The 20,901-nt window shown below is 45.4% G+C and overlaps 1 protein-coding gene across 1 annotated transcript in view; it reads right to left on the reverse strand.

Moving 5' to 3' along the window:
- The window catches only part of CNTN5 (contactin 5), a gene marked incomplete at its 3' end in the record, with an annotated part of 543,955 nt that overhangs the window by 299,429 nt on the left and 223,625 nt on the right, over window positions 1–20,901 (reverse strand). Inside the window, exon 5 of the mRNA XM_018552938.1 lies at window positions 5,866–5,961. Coding sequence (XP_018408440.1) covers window positions 5,866–5,961 — 96 coding nt within the window. The remainder of the gene's footprint in view (window positions 1–5,865; window positions 5,962–20,901) is intronic.

Below are 20,901 nucleotides of genomic sequence, written 5' to 3' on the forward strand. Positions count from 1 at the left end.
ACACCCCACCTCCCCTCCTCCCCTGGAGAATGGCAGACCTGCAGGCTGCGTACAAGTGATCTCGGCGACCTTGCCGGGATCACTTGTACACTACAAGCGGTGGCTTCCCTGCTGTACATTTAGCTCTGCTTGCCCAAGGCAGGGTTAAATGTAGAAAACAACTACCCGACCAGTGTCCAGAACTGCATATCCCGGGCATCTGGAGATAGGAATTCCACACGAGTGCTGCCCCTCTACTCCCTGCTGCCCCAAGGCCGGGCCTTGGTTGGCCTTGTGGCAAATCCGGCCCTGTCTACAAAGCAATGGTAGCTAATGATGCAAACCAATTGGCAAAATCCTCTTAACGTATATAGATGACTTGAAGGAGTTTGTTTATTGATTTACTTTTGGCAAAACTTGCGCTTCAATTTAAATGATCCGTTCATATGAACAGGTTGTTATGTCTTTAATTTGGTTTTAACTGAAAGTACATACCTTGTCAGATACCCTTGGCTGACCAGACCTACATGAGTATACGTGGCATGGGCAGACATCCTTGGTTAATGTGCCTTTGCAGGTATCCTCAGGCCATAAAAGACACCCTTAGTTAACAGATTGTTAATGGTGACACCCATAGCAGACATATTTATATAGCAGACCTCTGTATGCAGTGTTAGACCTTAGCAGACACCCTTGGATAATGGATCTCTAAAGGTATCCTCAGATTACAGGAGATACCCATTGCTGGCAGATCTCTGTGGGTATCCTAAAATCTTAGCAGACACCCCTGGTTGATACATCTCTATAAGAATCCTCAGATTTTGCAGGCTCCCTTGGTTGACAGATCTCTATAGGTATCCTCCCATCTTAGCAGGCATCTTTGACTGACTGACCGTTATACAGTACATATCCTCAGGCCTCAGCAGACACCCTTGACTGATGGATCTCTGTGGGTATCCTCAGTCCTAAGTAGGCACTCTTGGCTGACAGATATGCTTGGGGATTCCCAGATCTTAGCAGGCACCCTTAGCTGACAGTTCTCTATAGGTATCCTCAGACATTAGCAGACACACTTGGTTGACAGATCTCTGTGGATAGCCTCACAACTTAGCAGACATTCTTGGTTTATGATTTGCTGTTAATCCTTACATCTTAGCAGGCACTCTTAGCTGATGGAATGCTATAGGAATTTTGGGACCTTATTAGGAACATTTGGTTGATGCATGGTTCTATCCTCGGACCTTTGTTGACACCCTTGGCTGCTGGATTTCAAGGGAAACATTTGTAGGCAGGTTAGACTTTTTCAGTTTACCAGTGTGATACCAGGCTTTAAATCATGTATAAAGCAAATGTGTATGTTGCATATCAGAGAAGGCTGCTGGGCCAGAACACTTCACTTCTTGTTTTAAGGTCAGATGAGATATAAGACTACAACCCATTATGGTGCCAGAAATGGTACTATGGGGGAAAGTGGCGGGTAGGGTAGGCATCTCACTAGTATTCCCTTAAACTATAGTTGCCCTGATTAGGGCCACCCATTTGCCCAGTAATGCAATTTAATGGAAGGACGCTTTGCAATGTGCATTACATGCTGACCATTTTCAAATATGTCCTACGCACAGTACGCAACACCAGAATTACCAAGCAATAATAAAATACTTTTTCAGTAAGAGAAGATCATCACCTCATATTTTACAGTAGGTTCTGCTTGCTTGATATTCAAGTACAATATTGTTCTGCTGTTCTCCAGTTCCTTTATCTCAATTAACTCCTCAACCTTTCCATTTCTCACATCTTGGCATGAATCCTTGTCATGAATATATTATATCCCATCAAAGCATAATATTTGAAGCCTGACTGCCTGCAATGATGGCACCTTTTCTTCAGCAAAAAAAAAAATATGGCATTTTCTAATTTATTCTGTCCATGCTTAAAGGGGGTCCCATATCATTGACTAAGCAAGAGTCATTTTTAATTGATCTCCCTTAAACAACTTTTTTTGCCACAGGATAGTAGACCTTAATGGAAACCTGTTCTGAGAGAAATATGAAAGCTACCATCACTGAAAATGCTAGTTGCATGGACATCTTTGGCCTAAGTACATTGAGTCTCTGTCCTGCGACAAGCATGCAGCGGAAGTCAAAGTGAAGTCAAAACTTTTCACGTGCATGATTTTTTCAGGTTGGTGACTCAGAAAGCATTAAGATTATTGGATCGGCTTGACAGCCAACCACTTACACTTAGGATTTTCTGACAAGAGACACTGCGAGTGTGTAATGCTAGAAAAATCTAATATATTGTATCAGTTCATTAGTATGGACTGCACTAAAGTCAAAACTATAATTCACAGGGAAACTGCATAACAGAGCACCAAAATTAGCAGTATCTGATCACATAGTTCAGTGATACATTAGGCTTCTGAAAGAGGTGGAACTTCATTCCAAATATTGACAGGTGTAGATCTATGTGGCATAAATGAGTTCACCCGGGGGATGAGCTCAGCCTCTGGCTTGGTTTGTTCTGAACTTGAGCCACTCGAAATCCATAGACATGGAGCCACCTGCCCATCCAGCTGCGGGCCAGAGCATTCCCTGTTCCTCAGCTGCACGTAAACGAAGGGGAGAGATGCTTGTGCTGACATTATTGGCCTTATATGACTACATGGCTATATTAGGTTGATATCATTGACTAAAATATAGCCATAAGGTCAGCAAACGTCATTGATGTCACAGCATTCCGCCTCTTAACTTACGTAAAGCTGGGGGTGAAGAATTGATTAGGTGGCAGTGGAGGAAGCTTCCTTCTGGGTTGGAGGAGTTCAGGTTCAGATCGAACCCGGTCCTAATCTGAACTCATCCCTGGTTCACACCCTTCATTATAGCGGGCTTTTTCATGGAAGAAATGCTATCATGACCATCGAAACTCAATAACTGCAAATCAGGTCCTGCTGACAGACAGAACCTGAGAGCTATATGATAAGTAATGTATGAGGCTAGGCTCACACCTAGGCGACACCTCACTATGCGGCAATCGTGCATGATTCCGCGCGGATTGCCACGCGTTCAGGAGTCGCCAAGGTGTGTTCAGGAGTCGCCAAGGTGTGAACAGATCACGGTTTCCCGCCGTGATTCCGAACACGAAACATCCGCGTGTCGTGTATCGCAAAAAAAGGTACGTATCACCATATCAATGGGGCTGTGGGAATGTACTTCCTAAACTAAGATGCTGACTAAGAGATGAAATTCTAGCGCCTGTGGCTATGTTTTGAAACATGTGACACAGATCAGGCTCCTGCTGCAGCCTCTCATATTGTGACTTGTTACAAAGTAATAAAGTTGCAGTCTAATCACTGGGGAAGAGGAGACCGATAAAATGCTTCCTCCTGCGTGCAGCTGAGATGATCACATCATCTCAGCCTAGGCACATTCACTTGACTGGAGCTCAAAGGCTACTTTTTCATAAAACATTTTTGTTTAAAGGAGAACTATGGGGTTAGGGCTTTTCCCCATAGTTCCTCTTAGGGTAACCGGAGGACACAAACTAGTGTCCTCCCGTCACCATAAGCTCAGTATACCGCGATCTACAGCTCGCGGTATACTGAGACGCCGCAGCTGAAGCGGATCCCGACAATTATGTCTGGATCCGCCCAGCTGCGTGAGTGACAGCTGGCTCTGCCTATCTAGAGGCAGAGCCAGCTGTACCCGCCCCCTCCCCCGTTCGTTCCGCCAGTCAGCGCTGAAGGATCGGAGCAGGGAGGGGGGAATCCAGCCCCTCCCCTGTCATGGCAGAGAGCCGTGACAGGATCGAGAAGTGAGCGAACGCCGATATGTGTTCGCTCACTTCCCGATCTACTGAGTCGACCTGTGACAGTCTCATTGTCACAGGTCGGCTAGAACTATGAGGTGAGTGAAAAGCACTCACCTCATAGTTCTCCTTTAACTCCTTCCACATCTGTGTACTGAGGCAACGTGCACAGAAACGTGCATTTTATTGCATCTTGAAGGAGCGTGCCAAACTACTAGCCACTTTGTGAGACGTGCTGCAGCGATATTCATTGTTAATGGAACCCCAACGCAACTAGATTCACCATGTGCTTTCACATGCATGAGGGGAATGTATCAAAACTGGGGCAAACAACATCTGGAGCAGTTGCCCTGGGGCATCCAATCAGCTTCTCTCTTCAGTTTCTTCAGTTGAAAATGAAAGAGAGAAGCTGATTGGTTGCTATGCACAACTGCTGCAGATTTTGTCTGCTCCAGTTTTGATAAATTCCCCTCTGTTTTGGTGAGGCAAATTGAAAAAAAAGTGCATGGACTTCTTTGATACAATTGTTGTGGATAGGGCAGCCCATTGAAATGAACGGGCTGCCCTATACATGATGCACAAAAACGAGCATACAGGTGTGAATGGAGCCCAGGTGGAAAGTGTTAATGTTTGACTGCAGTACACATTTATTTCTAGCTGTCATTTTAAAAGGATAACTTGATCTTTTGAACAACAAAAAGAACAAAAAAAAACATATTAAGAAATTATCCGGTACATCAATACATCCCCAAATATACTTACTTATTTACTTCTACTGCAGTGTTTATATACTGCCAATTTTCTGCCAGTAGAACTAGCTGCTTTGATTAAATACTTCTGACTGCATTATATACATCTACTAATAGAATCCCCCGAAGTCTCAGTAGAGACCTCTCCTGCCCTGCCTGTACTAGGCAGATGAATAAACACTGAGAAAATAAAAGGCTGATTTGCTACACTGACTGATAAGCTTTGCACTGACTTCATTCTCCTCAAAGACCCAATCATTCTAACAGACTTCAGGAGATGGTGCATATAACAACTCTACAACAGAAATAAGTGAAATATGAAATATTGTTTTCTCGAATGCCTGCAATATACGAAGTAGACAAAAAAGGTTTTGTGAAACTTTCTTTTGCTAAATTTAGCTTTCCTTTTAAGGCATTGAGGTTGAATGCGAAGAGGCTTTCATCTTGCCTCTGGTCCTTTAACTGCCTTCTGATACTGAAAGCATCGAGGAAACTTGCTGTAGACACTGACCCTTGGCTTCTCCTGATGCCCATGAGCTCTGATGTACCTTCAAGAGCAAAAATTGCTTTTCTAAACCCACAAAAGTCTCAGTTATGAAGTCCCAACTCATCTTCCTGAAACATACTTCAACTAAACATTGAACTAAACATAATTCCCCATTTCGAATAGTTAAAAGGAGAACTATGGGGTTGAGGCTTTTCCCCATAGTTCTCCTTAGGGTAACGGGAGGACACAAACTAGCGTCCTCCCGTCACCCTAGGCTCAGTATATCGCGAGCTGTAGCTCGCGGTATACTGAGACGCCGCAATATACCGCGAGCTGCTGCACACAGTATATATAGTGTATATATTGTATATTTGGGGATATTAGCAGATGTGGTGAGTGCTTGACTGCCTGACTCCGTCTGTTAGAGCACCGTCTGTTCCTATTTTCCAGCAGGAGCTAATTCCCCTAGTCCCTGCTAAAGCCTGGACCCACAATTGGAGATTTCATCCCCCCTGAATCACGTTGAAACCTCCCGGTTCCAGTATCCCAAGCAAAATCCAGACAAACCCTTGCTTCCTGATACCTCTCAGCCCCTATGGCTAAGAGTCGTGGGTGATCATAACACCCAAATCTACCGTTGGATTGCCTACCGTCGGATTTAACCTAGAATTAGAATTACAATACTCTTATTACAAAAGACCTGTTTAAAATATTACAGAAGTATAAATTTATGTTAGGGCCACTCATGAAACCCAATTAGATTAAACACTCCAGACATACAATATTGACATCATGATGACCAGAATGATTAGAAACATCAAAAATAAAATGCAATGTTGATGTTACCTGGTGAATGATGTGGCGGTGAGCACATGAGAACCACTCCTTGCCCTTCCCTTACAGAGACTGCGCTTCTTACTCGCCCACTGAAATTCCCAAGATCTGTAAGCAGAAAATAATATTATATAATTTATAATATCATATAAAGTAAAGGTTTTTAATAGAAAAAAAGAACACATACATATGTCAGTCTGTAATTAGCAGACCATACACCCAAGATCACCCAAGATCTGTCTGTCCAACAATGGACTTCTCTTATTTGGTCCACTTCTCTGTTAAATATACCATCAAAAGCATTTTGTTAAGATACATTTAAAAAGCTTGCCAAAAATCTTGTGAGCTGTGTTCTGTGCTGACGGGTATCAGTTACATTGTTCTTTGTTAGCCCTCAGTACTAATGAACACATCCCTCTATGTTATAGACAATAGGAGAAGGGTAAAGTTCTGTGGTCCTAGCTTTCTGTTGCCTTAAAGCAGTAGGGAAGATGAGTGTTGTCAAGCCTCAGACTGGAAATGTGTTACTGACAGAATCATGTCATCCCTTATAAAAAATAAAGACAAAAAGAACTTGAAAAAAGAAAATGAATGCAGCCACCATATCTGGCAATCTGCAATTTGCATAATTTTTGCTTTGGGTTTTGATTTTAATTATTTACTGATCACTGTGATGCCTAACAAGGATCAATTCAAATTTTGGAGAAATTATTTGCCTGCCTTTCCTTCCCTAGAAACTTTGTTGAGGCTCTTTGGAGTTATATACCGATGGGCAAATGCGGCTTGCCTTCATGTGCATTTTGCTTAAATAGCAACCCTGCCTTCTGTAGTTGTATCTCTTCTACATTTACTGTAGAATGTTCAGTGCTGGACTTTAACCAGACTGAGCATCTATTTTTCTGTGTTCTGCAAGTCTTCCTTAAGCCTGGTTGATCAGGCTATCACCTGCTGCTGTGAGGAGGTTCCAGCAAGCAGTGCAGGAATCCTAACCACAGAACATTTATCAGATGCAACCAATCCAAGGTGGGCTGCCACAGGTATGACTGGGGAGATGATAAATATTTGGGGCACCTTTCCAGAACTCCCTGAGGCTTGTCCCTGGGAGGAGGCCGGTGTGATTATCTGCTGCCAGGGCCTGGCTCAGAATGCGTCAAGTGCTGGGGGCCCTGGAGGATGAGCTACTGCTGGAGGGGATACATGATGGAAGCTGGGCTGGAGAAAGGATTTTCTTGCTGAAGAATGTGACAGAGAATCTGGGTAGAAGCTACTGTCTGGCCATTGTGAGACGGATTAATTGTCCACAGACCCAGGTATCATACAGGAGGAGAGAAGCCAGTAGTGCATTAGATGGACTGTGACTGCTCTTACAGGGTCATATATTTCATTGTCTGCCCTCTGTCTATTAGTATTGATTTTGTGGAGGTCACTCTCATAGAACCTGTTGCTGCTACTATTTTGGAATAATCTGTACTACATTGTGTTGTGGTTTGGGTATCCTTCATTCCTAAACCCTCTCTTCTGCGTTTAGCAATAAATCGTAAAAAGACCTTAAGAGACTGGAGCCTCATGATTGCCAGAAGTTGTCGGCACTGTTGGATCCAGAAACAGGGTAGCTACCCAGGGAAGAGGCAGAAGAATCCAAAAATTTACCAGAGGCTCCTGCGGGAGTCATCGCTACGCTTGCTTTTGAGATTAGCGTTAGACACTTCTGAAATCATTCACAGTTTATTGACAGCTACATATTGCAGCTGTTAGCTTAGAAGGAGGTCCTTCTAAGCTGCATCAACCAGCTTTAAAACCACTTTCCTTGCCATTTGGCTTGTATGGGAGAAAAAGTAGTTCTGGCGTGAACAAAAGTCCATCAATAATGGCTGTAATAGTCATCTCTCCCCAATCTAGTGAAATATCTTCAAAAATACAAGAGTTATTTGTTTGAGAAGATTTTGACAATAGGCTCTGCCTCCTTATCACCAATAGCTCACTGGATCAGGAACAGGTGATCATAAGAATGGGGGTAAGGGAAGCTCCCATGCTGCAGAGGAAATAGACCCAAATTAGTATGAGTAAGTCCACCAGTCTTTTTTTTTTCCAAACATTTTCAGTCTTGTACTGGGATTCGGTAGGTGGCTCTAAATTCAGAAAATGTTAACAGTAGTCCACCAGTCTTGATGCCAGATGATCATTCTGGTCATGGAAGGCAGAGATAGCAACACCTGGAGAAAACCCTGAGAAGAGGTGATCCTAGCAAAAGGATGTTGCTTTAAATGCCACAGTTGGCATGTCTACAGACTCCAGTAAACGAAGCACAGGCCTTGTGGTGCCTTTTTTGACTGTGCCTCAGAAGGTTGCAAATTAATAGGTAACACCTTACAAATGTTGCAAAAAGAGGTATTGGACTGAGTAAGCCAGGGCTCAACATTTCCACTCGCCTGCTCGCATTTGGTGAGTAAAAATAAAGTGAGGATGAGTGCAAATTTGGGTCTCCAATTACCGGTCCGCGGGTACTATGTGGCCCGCAGCCAGCTGAAGAGTCGGGCACATGGTCACAGACCGCATACCTGACTTGCGGGAAAAGCTCCACAGCAGACCGCAGAGCAGCTCCGGCTTCCTTCGGTCGGAGCTCTGACACTTGTGAGCACCGGCCGAAAGGAAATATATTTAGTGTTTTAGTGTATGTGTATATTAGGCCCCTAGTGGCGACTAACTCTTAAGGCCTGGCTAGTAGCTCAGGACTTGAAATTTTGAGCCCTGGAGTAAGCTATATATTGGTTGACAAAATGGAACTTTTTAGATGCTGAGGAGGAGGTAATGATGCACCAGGGATTGCAGGAAATATTTTAAAAATATGGTCAATCTGGTCATGGATGGCAGAGACAGCGGCTCCTAGAGGAAACCCCCAAAATAGGTAATCCTAGCAAAAACATACTGCTTTGGGTGCAACATTTTGTGTCTCCAGTCTCCAGTAATGGAAACACAGACCTTGTCATGTCTGACTAGAAGGTTACAAAGTATTATTCAAGCTCCCACAAATTCGGCAAAAAGAGGTATTGGGCTAAGTAAGCTACATATTGGTTGACAATATTTGACTTTTCAGATGCTGAGGAGGAGGGAGTGATGGATCAGGGACTGAAGTAAATATTTTAAACAGCTAGCCATCAATCTGGTCATGAAGGCAATGACAGCAGCACTGGAAGAAAATCCCCGCAAGCACAAGGAAAACCTACCAACTCTACTCAGAATGTGTTCTGGTAAGATATTAACCATGGAACCCGCATCCAAAGCTACAAGACAATAGTATGGACTACCTGTCCTAAAATGCATTCATATATTGACGCTGTAGTTTTGTTATAATTTCCTCACAGTTATCTGCATCATTTGAAATGATCATTTTGGAAAAAAAAAAAGAGATAAAACTTGTGTAATTAGAACATTAATCTGCAGCTCGTGGTTTAGGAATTCTTATCAGAACCATGGAGCTCCAAGGCTATTATTTGATGATAAGGAAATGATTTAAGGTTTGGGGAAAAACAAAGCCTTAGATATTGTTAGGGGTGAGAACCTATAGAAACAAAACAGTTCTTTTTTTGTCTTTTTCTGATCGTTCGTGCAGATGTTTGATATCTTGTATGAAAAGATTTTATTGAAGTCTGGCAAGATTGGATTAATCAAAAGACAGCATCAAAGATTAGAAGAGTTATGTGAGTCAATACTTTTTTACACAACTAGATAGACCAGCTATCAGCACCATTTTTATTGTAAGATGGAGAATTTTTGCAAAGATGGTAGCAAGGGCCTATACACCATTATGCCTAATGATAACACATGGTTACCGCAATGCAATGCCGGTACCATGATGCCTTGCTATTTTAAACAAAATACGAATGCACTAAGACAACACCCCTGCACTGCAGCTCACTGTAGCTGCCAATGCACTGTGGTGCATTGGGAGCCAGTTCATAATGAAGCCATTGACTTACAAAATGTAAGTTTTTTGATCATCTACAGAATGCAAATGGATACTAATCACCATATCAAAGAATTGCAGAAAGGAGCACCAGAATAAAAACAGATGAGACAGTCTAGGATGGTTTTTAAATGTTAAATAAGTCATATATATACTGTATATACAGCGAACACATATATAAACAGCCAGCACATTTCAGAGGTGTAACTACTCCCCCTTCATCAGGGCTCAAGACAGGATACACTTGGATGGACTCTGAGAAAACAGTGACCAAAGAGATCTATATCTCGTAAAATTGTCTGCGCTATATAAATACCAGTAATTAGTATTATTAATATCTTATAATTAGAGAAGGTTGATCCAGGGAATATCCGATTGCCTTATGGGATCAGGAAGGAATTGTTTTCCCCTGTTGGAGCAAATTGAACCATGCTTCATAGGCGTTTTTTTGCCTTCCAGGGGGTATTTGTGGGCATAGCGTTCTGTTTAGGCTTTTTTTTTTTCATATCTCTATAGATTGAACTCGATGGACATGTGTCTTTTTTCAACCTGACTAACTATGTAACACAGGATTTATATAGCGCCAACAGTTTGCGCGGCACTTTGCATTATAAGGAAGACATTACAATTCAAGACAAGATGGTAAGCAGGGTCCTGTCCGTAAGGGCTTACAATCTAAAAGGGAGGGGCAAGTGATACATGGAGGAGGTAGCTGTGTGGGGATGAATTGTATGAGAGCATGATGGTTGAGTGGTTAGTTTGAGGTGGGCTAGGCTTCCCTGAAGAGATGAGTCTTAAGGGATCGCCTAAAGGCAGTCACAGTGGGAGATAGTCGGACAGGTTGGGGTAAAGAGTTCCAGAGGACGGGAGAGAAAGGGGCAGAGTTGTGGATGGCTTTGTAAGTCATTGTTAATATTCTGAATTTTATCCTTTGGGCTATAGGAAGCCAGTGCAGGGATCGACAGAGGGGGGTTGCAGACACTGAGCGATCGGTTAGGGTAATAAATAAATAAAACATCCACTGCAGGTCAATCAATCACTGACATTTAAAACACATGCACCAGGAAGATATGTCTGCATTAAATATTTGGTGAATGTCATATCCAATGCTTTATAGATATACCTCTGAAATAAAAACTGCAGCTAAAAATAAAATAAAAAAAATATCAACACGCATTAAAATGGAAAATGTGTAATGTGTCTGCCAGAGATTCTGTATATGTATACATAAAAAGTACATTTTATACACAAATATTTTTAGCCTGGAATAAAAAGAATGTGTTTTCCTGGGAGAATACCATCAGCACTTTAAACATCAAAGCTGCATTGTAATTTCAAGACTGTCTTTTCACACATAAATGACAGGGAAAATATAGTAGTTACAGGACTATAAATATAAATCTTGTTCCCATGGGTTTATTTACAGCGGATTCCTCCTCAAATTGCTTTAAATGCAGTTTTTGAGGAGGAAAAAAAAAGTGGTTCAGAGAAACCTTCTGTTTTAGGTTGAGAGGTGAAAAGCATTAACAAAATCAGCAGCAAAGAAGGAGGCTGATGTGTTTTAAAGGAACACTCCTCTCAGAATGAGAATCTCTAGGTAACCTACTTCATGTCAGGTTGTATGCCTAGGACTGGATTTACCATTGCCCACAGTAGACCTGTGCCTATAGGCAGTGGGGGTAAAAGGGTGGCTGTCCCATGTGTAGTTATCAGCCACACATTTTTTTTCTTACCAACATTAGAAATACACTTGTCTCATAAAAATGTATTTACACACTGAATATCATCCATTAGCCGATTGAAGACCGGAGTGGTAAATCCCCCTACCTGTCCAGGCCATTTTTCAGTATTCAGCGCTGCAGTACTTTGACTGATATTTATTCAGTCATACAATGCTGTACTAAAATGAATTTTATATAATTTTTTGGGACGCATAGAGCTTTCTTTTGGTGGTATTCAAACCCCACTGGGTTTTTTATTTTTTATTATATAATTTTTAAAAATACAGAAAAAAACAGTTTTTCTTGGGTAAAATATAAAAGATGGGGTCACGTCGGGTAAATAAGACACTAAACATGTCAAGCCTTAAAATTGTGTGCGAGCGTGAAATCGCAAACAACTACCATACCCAAAATTGGCCACAGGCGACACTTTAAAAGGTTTTACCACTCATCCATTTGGTGTTAACAGTAATTGATGGCCCTAACATTATTGCTCCCACTACAATGTTTGCGGTGATATGTAACATGTGTGGCCCAATTATCATTTTTGCAGGTGCACCCGACGCATGTTTGCATTTGTATGTGCATGTAGGTAGGGGCGGGGCACTTTAAAAAATGTTTCCTTTTTTATATGTGACTTTCCTTTTTTTTATTTACACTCAACTTTATTGCTATCACAAAGGGGCTAACATGAAAGTCTATAGGACCCGAACTCGGAAAATCAAATGTTCCCATTTTTAAGGCTTATATGCAAGGTATTGGCCATAAAAAGGGTATGGGGAGTCGGGTACCGCCCTGGGGGACATGTATCAATGACAAAAACACTTTTTAAAAATACAGTTTTTAAAGGAGCAGTGATTTTAACATTGCTTAAAACTAAACAATAAAAATTCCGTCAAATATCATGCCTGGGGGGGTCCCCCTAACCTGCATCTGGTGCATCTGTACGATGTATAGAACCTGCTGCAGCAAAAAGGACATTTATGAAGAAAAAAATGAAATTTAAATTGCCGGTAATTGGTTTTCCACTTAGTCTTGTAAACAACTGTTTGGGAGGCAGCCTGCATGAAGAGGACACATTTTAGGACACTCTGAACAAAGTTAGAGATTTTTTTGGATACATTCAGGTGCCTCTTTTACAAACGTTGGATGAAAGTAGCAACATGTGCTTTAAAATTGGGCCTTTAGTGTTGGCGGTGCCTTCACAGCATAACCCTTCAGAGTTATTCTTGACGAGTGCTGGATTGGACTCTGCTCAAAAACTTCAAATTATATATACCTGTCACACAGGTGCGGAAAAAATGGGCCTTTGGTGTTGGTGCCTCCACACTGTAACCCCTCACAGTTACTCTTGATGAGCACGGGGATGGGCCCTGCTGTAAAAAATTCAAATTATATGCACCTGTCACACACCTGTCTCCTTGTTGGCCTTTCAGACATGATGTGGGGCTTATTATAAAATTGTATTAGAGAATGTGGAATGGGAAATCTGTGTTTGGGTGCAATACTTTATCAAATGTGTTGCTTGGTGCACTATAAACTGTTGTACAATGGTTTATCATGGGGGGAAAAAACGGGAACACCTGTGTCAGGGCAGGGGAAACAGCAATGAGGCAGAAAAAGCCTGCTGCTGACAGCAAAGACAGCAAAAATACAGCACAGAAAATAATACTATATACAGTAGAGTACTGTATATAGCACTAACATGCTGTATAAAGCACTGGCACCAGTTAGCTTGCACTACACTTAACTACATCGAACTCTATCACTTACAACAGCAACACAGTACATCAGGCTGCGGTGTAAGCAGCCTTATATAGTGTGGGGCTGGGACTTAGCTGTGAGCCATGATTGGGCAAATTCATCATTACTTTGCCCAATCATGGCTCTTAAGGTGCCCATACACTCTACAACCCTTGCAAGACTTTTGTCTTGCGAGGGTTGTAAAGTACTTAAAAAAAGTATGATCTGCCCATCTTGGACAGGCAGATCGTACCTGCGATCATCGCAAACCCGCCCCCCTGAGGGGCGGGCTTCCGATGACTGCAATGCTGAACGGGCAGTGTGCACGGGCCGGTTTTCTAACATGCTCGATATACAAAAGACGTGCGGCCGTACATTAGAAACGGTTGCACGCCTTCCATACACTGCACGATTCTCGTACAATCGTGCACCTTTACAGTGCACTGTGCCGTGATTGTGCAAAGTCTTTGTGCATTGCTTTACCCAATCAGGGCTCTAACAAGGCACTGTGCGGCAGGGGCGGATCCAGAGTCTATTCTCGGGAGGGGCACTGCCAGAAAATTAAGTTTTGCTTACAGAACGGTTAATATTTTATTTAAGACGGTTTCCCGGCCAACCACAATTAAGCCGGCCAAACAACATGCAGCTGGCTTCCCTGGCAATCAGGAAGCCGTTGGTATGTCATTACCCGCTGCCGGCTTCCTGATTACCCGGGAAGCCTGCTCCATGGCAGTGGAAGCACCGGTATTGGTATTCAGTATCGGTGAGTACCAAAAGCAAAATATCGGTACTGGTACTTGATACCGAAAAACCAGCATTGGTGCATCCCTAGTTTTGATTAAAACTATTTTTTTGTATTGGGACAAGTAGATTGTCATGAAGGGCAAGTAGATTCGGCCCCCGCTTTAGCCCTTGGACAAGTCGTTTAAAAAAAAAAAATTCCACACCCCTGATTACACAACAATGCAGAATACCATCACCTATAGAGGACTACAAATCCCAGCAATAATACATTATACAGCAATGAAGACTGCCAACAGCTATAGAGAACTACGATTCCCAGCAATACCATTATACAGCAATGCAGAATAGCATCAGCAATAGAGGACTACAAAGCCCAGCAGTACATATTCCAGCAATGCAGAATAATATGAAGCTCTGGGTTCGCCGCCTGATGTCACCAGTGTCTCAGGATGGTTGTGCAGGCTCTCACCAGGGGTCCAGAGAGTTTAGTTGGCCATACACTTTACAACCCTTGCAAGACTTTTGTCTTGTGAGGGTTGTAAAGTACATAAAAAAACGTACGATCTGCCCATCTTGGACAGGCAGATCTTACTTGCGATCATTGCAAGCCCGCCCCCCTGAGGGGTCGGGCTTACGATGACTGCAATGAGCGGCGGGCTTACAATGACTGCAAACGGGCTGTGTGCCCGCGCGCACACTGGCCCGTTCGGCAGTTGTCGAACCAGCAGGCCACTAACTCGCCAAGAATCGTACGATTGCCGGTGGGTTTTCTAGCCTGCTGGTTCTGTGCTGGTTACTACTTAAACCGGCGCGCTGTGTGCAGCTTCTGAGAAGATACGCTATTAGCATAGCGGTAGCGATGCAAAATGCGCAGCCAGCTTCCTCGCTATGCTAATAGCGTATCTTCTCAGAAGCTGCACACAGCTTCTGACAGCGGGGGAGACGGGAGGCTGGGCTTGTCAGTGGATCCAGGGATCAGGTGAGTATTAAAAAACTAAAATGTTGTAAATGAATCCTTGCTTTCAGATCCAGGCTGTGCATCTGCATTGCAAGAGGGCATTACCCAATTTCTAGAAATACACGCCTCGGACCCCACCCCTCTCCCTCTTCAGTGGGAGGCACTGAAAGCAGTTCTAAGGGGCGTGCTGATCCAACAGGGCTCCAGGTTGAAGAGGGAGAGGGCTAGGCAGATTAAGGAAGCTATTCAGCAGCTTGTAGACTTGGAGACCCAGCATAAGCGCTCACCCTCACCAGAGCTCCTGCTGAACACCACTCAGGCTCGACTAAAGTTGCTGGGTCTTCTAGATCAGTCGGCACGATCTTATCAGGCGAAACTAGCGATCAGGGCATACGAGACCCGCAATAAATGTGGGAAGGCATTAGCTAGGATGTTGCATCCGAGGACGCTCCATACCTATATCCCGCAGATCCGATCGCAGACTGGGGTTCTTCTAAACTCTCCCTCGGAGATTCGTGGGGTGCAGCTGGGCCTGCGATCCCGCATGCTCACTAGTATCATGGCCCTCCCCTAGTTTTCAAATCTCTAACGGTACCCGACAGGGATGCCCATTGTCCCCTCTCCTTTATGTACTTACGATGGAACTTGGCGGTAGCTCTGCGTCAGAATTCTGCGTTCCAGGGCTTACTCGTAGGTCCTCATAGATCTAAACTCGCTTTGTTCGCGGATGACTTGCTACTCTGTGTCACACAACCCCATGTCGCTATGCCTACTATTCTGAACAGGGATGCCCATTGTCCCCTCTCCTTTATGTACTTACAATGGAACACTTGGCGGTAGCTCTGCGTCAGAATTCTGCGTTCCAGGGCTTACTCGTAGGTCCTCATAGATCTAAACTCGCTTTGTTCGCGGATGACTTGCTACTCTATGTCACACAACCCCATGTCGCTATGCCTACTATTCTGCAGGAATTGGAGAGGTTCGGTGCTTTGAGCAATTTCCGGGTTAACATCTCTAAATCAGAGATCCTCAATGACTCTCTAAAAATAGAGGATCTCCGCCTCCTTGAGAGCAATTTCTCCTTCCGTATTTGCCCTATCTCCTTGAAATACCTGGCTTTCCATCTTCCCAGGAACCTGGCTGACATCTATGCCCTGAACTTCCGCCCCTTGTTGGCAGGAGTGACTGGTGCCCTGGCCTCGTACGACCGTAAATTCCTATCCTGGCTGGGACGGATTAATGTGCTCAAGATGGACATTGTCCCCAAGTTCTTATACCTCTTCCAGACGCTACCCATTGCCCTCCCAACAGTATACTTGAGACAAATCCAACAGGCCTTCACAAGCTTCATCTGGGGATCCTCCCGCCCTCGGCTCAGCTATAAAACCCTGGCTCTGCCGAAATGCAGAGGGGGTGCTAGCGCCCCTGATATCTTCCTCTACCATGCCTCGGCGGTGTTGGTCCGCATAGTAGATTGGTTCCACCACGCCGGGGACAAACAGTGGGTCTGTCTGGAGGAGTCTCTTACGTCTGTCGATTTATTGGCACTACCCTGGATACAACCTGGCTCCAGACCTGCTTCCGCTACTCTTCCTCTCCTGACCTCTCACACCCTGAAGATATGGGATCGATATATCACGCGCCTGGGGGTTTCCTCTTACTTGGGTCCGATGACTCCTCTCTTTGGTAACCCGGCTTTCCCTCCAGCGCTGACTGGACCCTCCCTGGGTTGTTGGGATAGAGTCACCCACCGTCGCTTGGTCTCGGCTCTGGAAGCTCAAACTACGGTCTGGGCCACTCCTGTTGGTGCGTTCGGTGGCTCCTGGCTGGCTGAGCATCAGTTCCGATCCTTCGTAGAATCTTTCTCCACCCCAGACTGCTTCCTGACAGAACCCACGGCTTTTGACTCCCTTCTCCTGGCCTCATCGCCCCCGACACACACAGTCTCCCTCATCTACTCTATCCTCTCCATCATGATCTCCCCCGGTCTGCCAGATTACACCCGGATGTGGGAGAAGGAGTTGGAGACCACTATATCGGAGGCTGATTGGGATCGTTCATTCGCGCTCACTTTTTCTCTCTCTATTGCCAGTAAAGCCCACAAGAAGAACTTGAAAATCTTGACCAGATGGTATAGGTGCCCGGCGACTCTCCACCGCATGTACCCTGCCACCCCGGACTCTTGCTGGATTACAGCTGGCGCTGTAATGGGTCCATGGGTCACATGACTCACATCTGGTGGAGCTGTCCCCTGATTCAGGAGTTCTGGCGAGGGGTCCTGGGGGCCTATCTCAGAATGACGGGAATAACAATTGCTAACGACCCTAAGATCCTGCTGCTCTCGATTCTCCCCAGGTCTATGAAATCTGCGAAAAGGGGCCTCCTGTGACACTTTCTTACGGCTGCCAGGACAGTCATCCCACGCCATTGGCGTACACCGGTGGTACCCACTCTGGCTGAATGGGCGGTAGAGATGGACCACATAGCGGACCTGGAGAGCCTCTTGGCTACGGAGCGAGAAGCTGGCGAGGCCCATGTGCACACCTGGTCTCTCTGGTACACCTTTAGGGGATCGGCTACCTTTGTGGAGGCTGTCTCCTCTTGATCTACTGGCCTATGGATGGGTGAGGGTCCCATGGCAGGGGTGGGATCTTCCTAAGAACTTTTCTGCTACACTTTTACTACACACTGTTGTCTCTCTTCTCTTATTCCCAGCTCGTCTACCCACCTGGCTTTCCAGGTGCTCTGCTGTGGCTTGCCACCTGACTTAGTGACTCGTTTTGGGGGAGACCTGATCTGATGGTCCCTCATCCCTACTCCTAGTGCACTTGTGAGGGGGGGGCCTTCAGCTCAGGGCTGGAGATTCGACCCGCTGTGTATCTTCATGGTAACCAATGTAACCAGCCTGGACATCACCTGATTATTCACATGTGCCGTGTACCCAGTTGGTGCACCAGGGTTTGCAAGCGGCTGTGATATTTCTCCTAAGTTGTATTCTGCTGGGGAATTCGGGCTCCCTACCCCCCTTTCCTTGTATTGTTACTCCCTGCTGGTTAATTCCAATGAGTATACTTGTTTATTTGTTTTATTTGTTTGTTTGTTGAATTGTACTGTAACTTCTGAAAACTAATAAAATTCTGATTACTAAAAAAAACAAAAATGTTTTATTTTATGTACCCGGGGACATGTAGGGCTCATTCACACTGGAATTGGCCAGCATGTACAGCTCTGTGCTGCGTGCACAGCCGTATCAGGCAGCTCCCGGGAAGGACAGGTGCTGCGTGTGATTAGTACACAGCCCCTGTCCTTCTCTATGGGAGTATGCAGCCGTACACCGCCCTACGCTCACCCGCCCTGCACGTCCATACGTGTGCATGTTTCCTGGCTCGGACGCAGACAGGAACCATCCTGGCAGCAGACGGGTATGCTCCCCCGCACTGACGTGCAGGACGGGTGAGCGTAGGGGGCGTACGGGCACGTAGTCCCATAGAGAAGAAGGGGGGCTGTCTACTAATCACACGCAGCACCTGATACGGCCGTGCACACAGCACGGAGCTTCATGTCCTGGCTAATTCCAGTGTGAATGAGCCCTTAAAAATGTCCCTGGATTTCAAATCACTGGTCACCTTATTCTGGTGGTCAGTGGGGGCTCAGGGGGGGCCCTGGTTGGTAGTGAGGGCTTTCCTTTGGCTGCACCAGCCAGTTTGCCCGCAGCAGATGCCGGAGGGCCCGTCACCGAACCCCCCACGCTAAATAAAAGCCCCCGGCCGTAGGTGCAGTGGCTCCCTCCCTCCATCGCCTCTCTGCCCGGCGGCACGATTACAGAGCCGCATCTGTAGCAGTGCAGGTGGCAGAAAGGCGGCGGAGGGAGGGAACCACTGCACCTGCGGCCGGGGGCTTAATTTAGTAGGGGGGTGACAGGTCCCCTGATGCCCGCGGGCCCTCGGGCAGTGTCCGACTGCCCGAAGCGTCAGTTCACCCCTGGCTAGTGGTATTCAGCAGTGCTGTATAATCATTATACAGCACTGCTGAATACCACCAACCCAGCTACAGTCCCCCAATCCCCCCTTTCCCCCCAACTTGCCAGCCATCACCCAGTCTCCCCAACCTCACCTACCTACATGCAGGCTGCAGCACCTCTTCTTCTGTGTCCTTGGCGGCCAGTGGAGGGGAGGGTCACAGGAGAGGGTCCGCACGATGACCCTGGATGTGGCTGCCTGGCTGTGCCTGCAGAGACGGGTATAGGCTCCGCCTCCACCAGGCTAACAGTCACTTTCAATGACAGGCAGCTGCCTGTTTCATTCGGATCCCCGCACACGCCGGAACATACAGCTGTCCCTCCTCCATGTCCCTGTGACACGGAGGAGGGAGAGCTGTCACTACACACTGCGGGTGGCTGGCCATGGACGGGGACAGGAGTGGGGACAGGAGCGGCACTAATCTCGGGGGGGGGGGCGCAATTGCCCCGTCACTGCCTTGTGGGGAGCTCGGCAGGCGAAAAGCCAGCAGAACGCCCTGATATTCACGTGTTCGCCGAAAAATAGCGATGTTCAAGTCGAACTATTGTTCGACTTGAACATTGAGCCCATCCCTAATCAGAAGCAGCACATGAAGCCAATAAAATGTACTACAGTGCAAGAAGCATGCTCATAGGAGGAGACAACAGGCTGACAGAGAGATGAGCTCATTAGTGTTCTGCTTTTGTAGTTCAGTTGCAGGGTGGGGCAGGGCCTGTACATGAAAGTAAGGCTGGGCACACACCTTACCACCATCGCAAGACTTTTGTCTTGCGATGGCTGTAAGGTACTTAAAAAAACGTACGATCCGCCTATCTTGCATAGGCAGATTGTACTTGCGATGATCGCAAGCCACGCCCCTTGAGGGGCGGGCTTCCGATGACCGCAATGCCGAACGGGCAGTGTGCGCTAGCGCACACCGGCCCGTCCGGCTTTTATCTTACGAACATGCTACACACCCGCCGAACATCGTACCATGCTCGGCGGGTTTTCAAACATGTTCGTAAGTTTAAAGTTGTGCGACCTTACAGTAGTAGAGGTTGCACGGCTTCCACACACCTTACGATAATCGTACGATCGCGGGATTTCCTGCGATTATCGTAAGGTGTGTGGGGACCTTAAGACTGCAACAGAATAAGATCAGGTCCCCTCCAATACTAGACAGGGTTATGCTATGATGACGATCTGTGTAGTCTTAGGACAGTTGGACAGAAATACAAATGAATAACATTGGATGTGATCTGACGTCATTGGTGTGCAACTCCCTGCTCTCCTTCTGAGCTCTCATACATGTATTTTATCCGTGCATTAAGCTGATTGCCTGAAGTTCAGCTTTAAATGAGAGGACAGGTTCAGGAAATGAAGCAGGTCTTTGCCTACAGTCTTCATCTGGGGGTTTCATATACTTTTATAACCTTTACCCACAATCAGCTGGATAAAACACTAGAGCCCCCCCACTATTTCGTTCCTTTGATTGAAAGACGTTCCAGCTGCTCTGAACAAAGGTATCAAAGTGAGGAACATTCGTAATTTATCTAAACAAACTTCTCCTCGTCTCGCCTATCCGTGTGTTAATAAGGTGAGCTAGGAATTAAAATACATTGCGGTATAGCTGCAAGAACAATGTTGTTAATTAGAACATTGAATTCATGACTCATTTTTAATCCGTTGCCTGATTAATCTCCACAGGTGGTATGAACCTAATGGCCTGATATCAGAATTTTCCGAGGGCACGCGATGACTCCATCATATTAGAAATGTTACATGCTAATCTTCTTTAACTCCCACTCACTTGTGTAACACTGCCTGATCCTACATAATATCAGAAATCAGACCTCTCCGTTGCTAAGCCAGACATCATGTTTTCTAACTGAAAAAAGTGCAATTAATTTGCAATTTGCA

The sequence above is a fragment of the Nanorana parkeri genome, unplaced genomic scaffold (assembly GCF_000935625.1).
Source record: "Nanorana parkeri isolate BGI_ZX_2015 unplaced genomic scaffold, ASM93562v1 scaffold102, whole genome shotgun sequence".
NCBI classification, from domain to species: Eukaryota; Metazoa; Chordata; class Amphibia; order Anura; family Dicroglossidae; genus Nanorana; species Nanorana parkeri.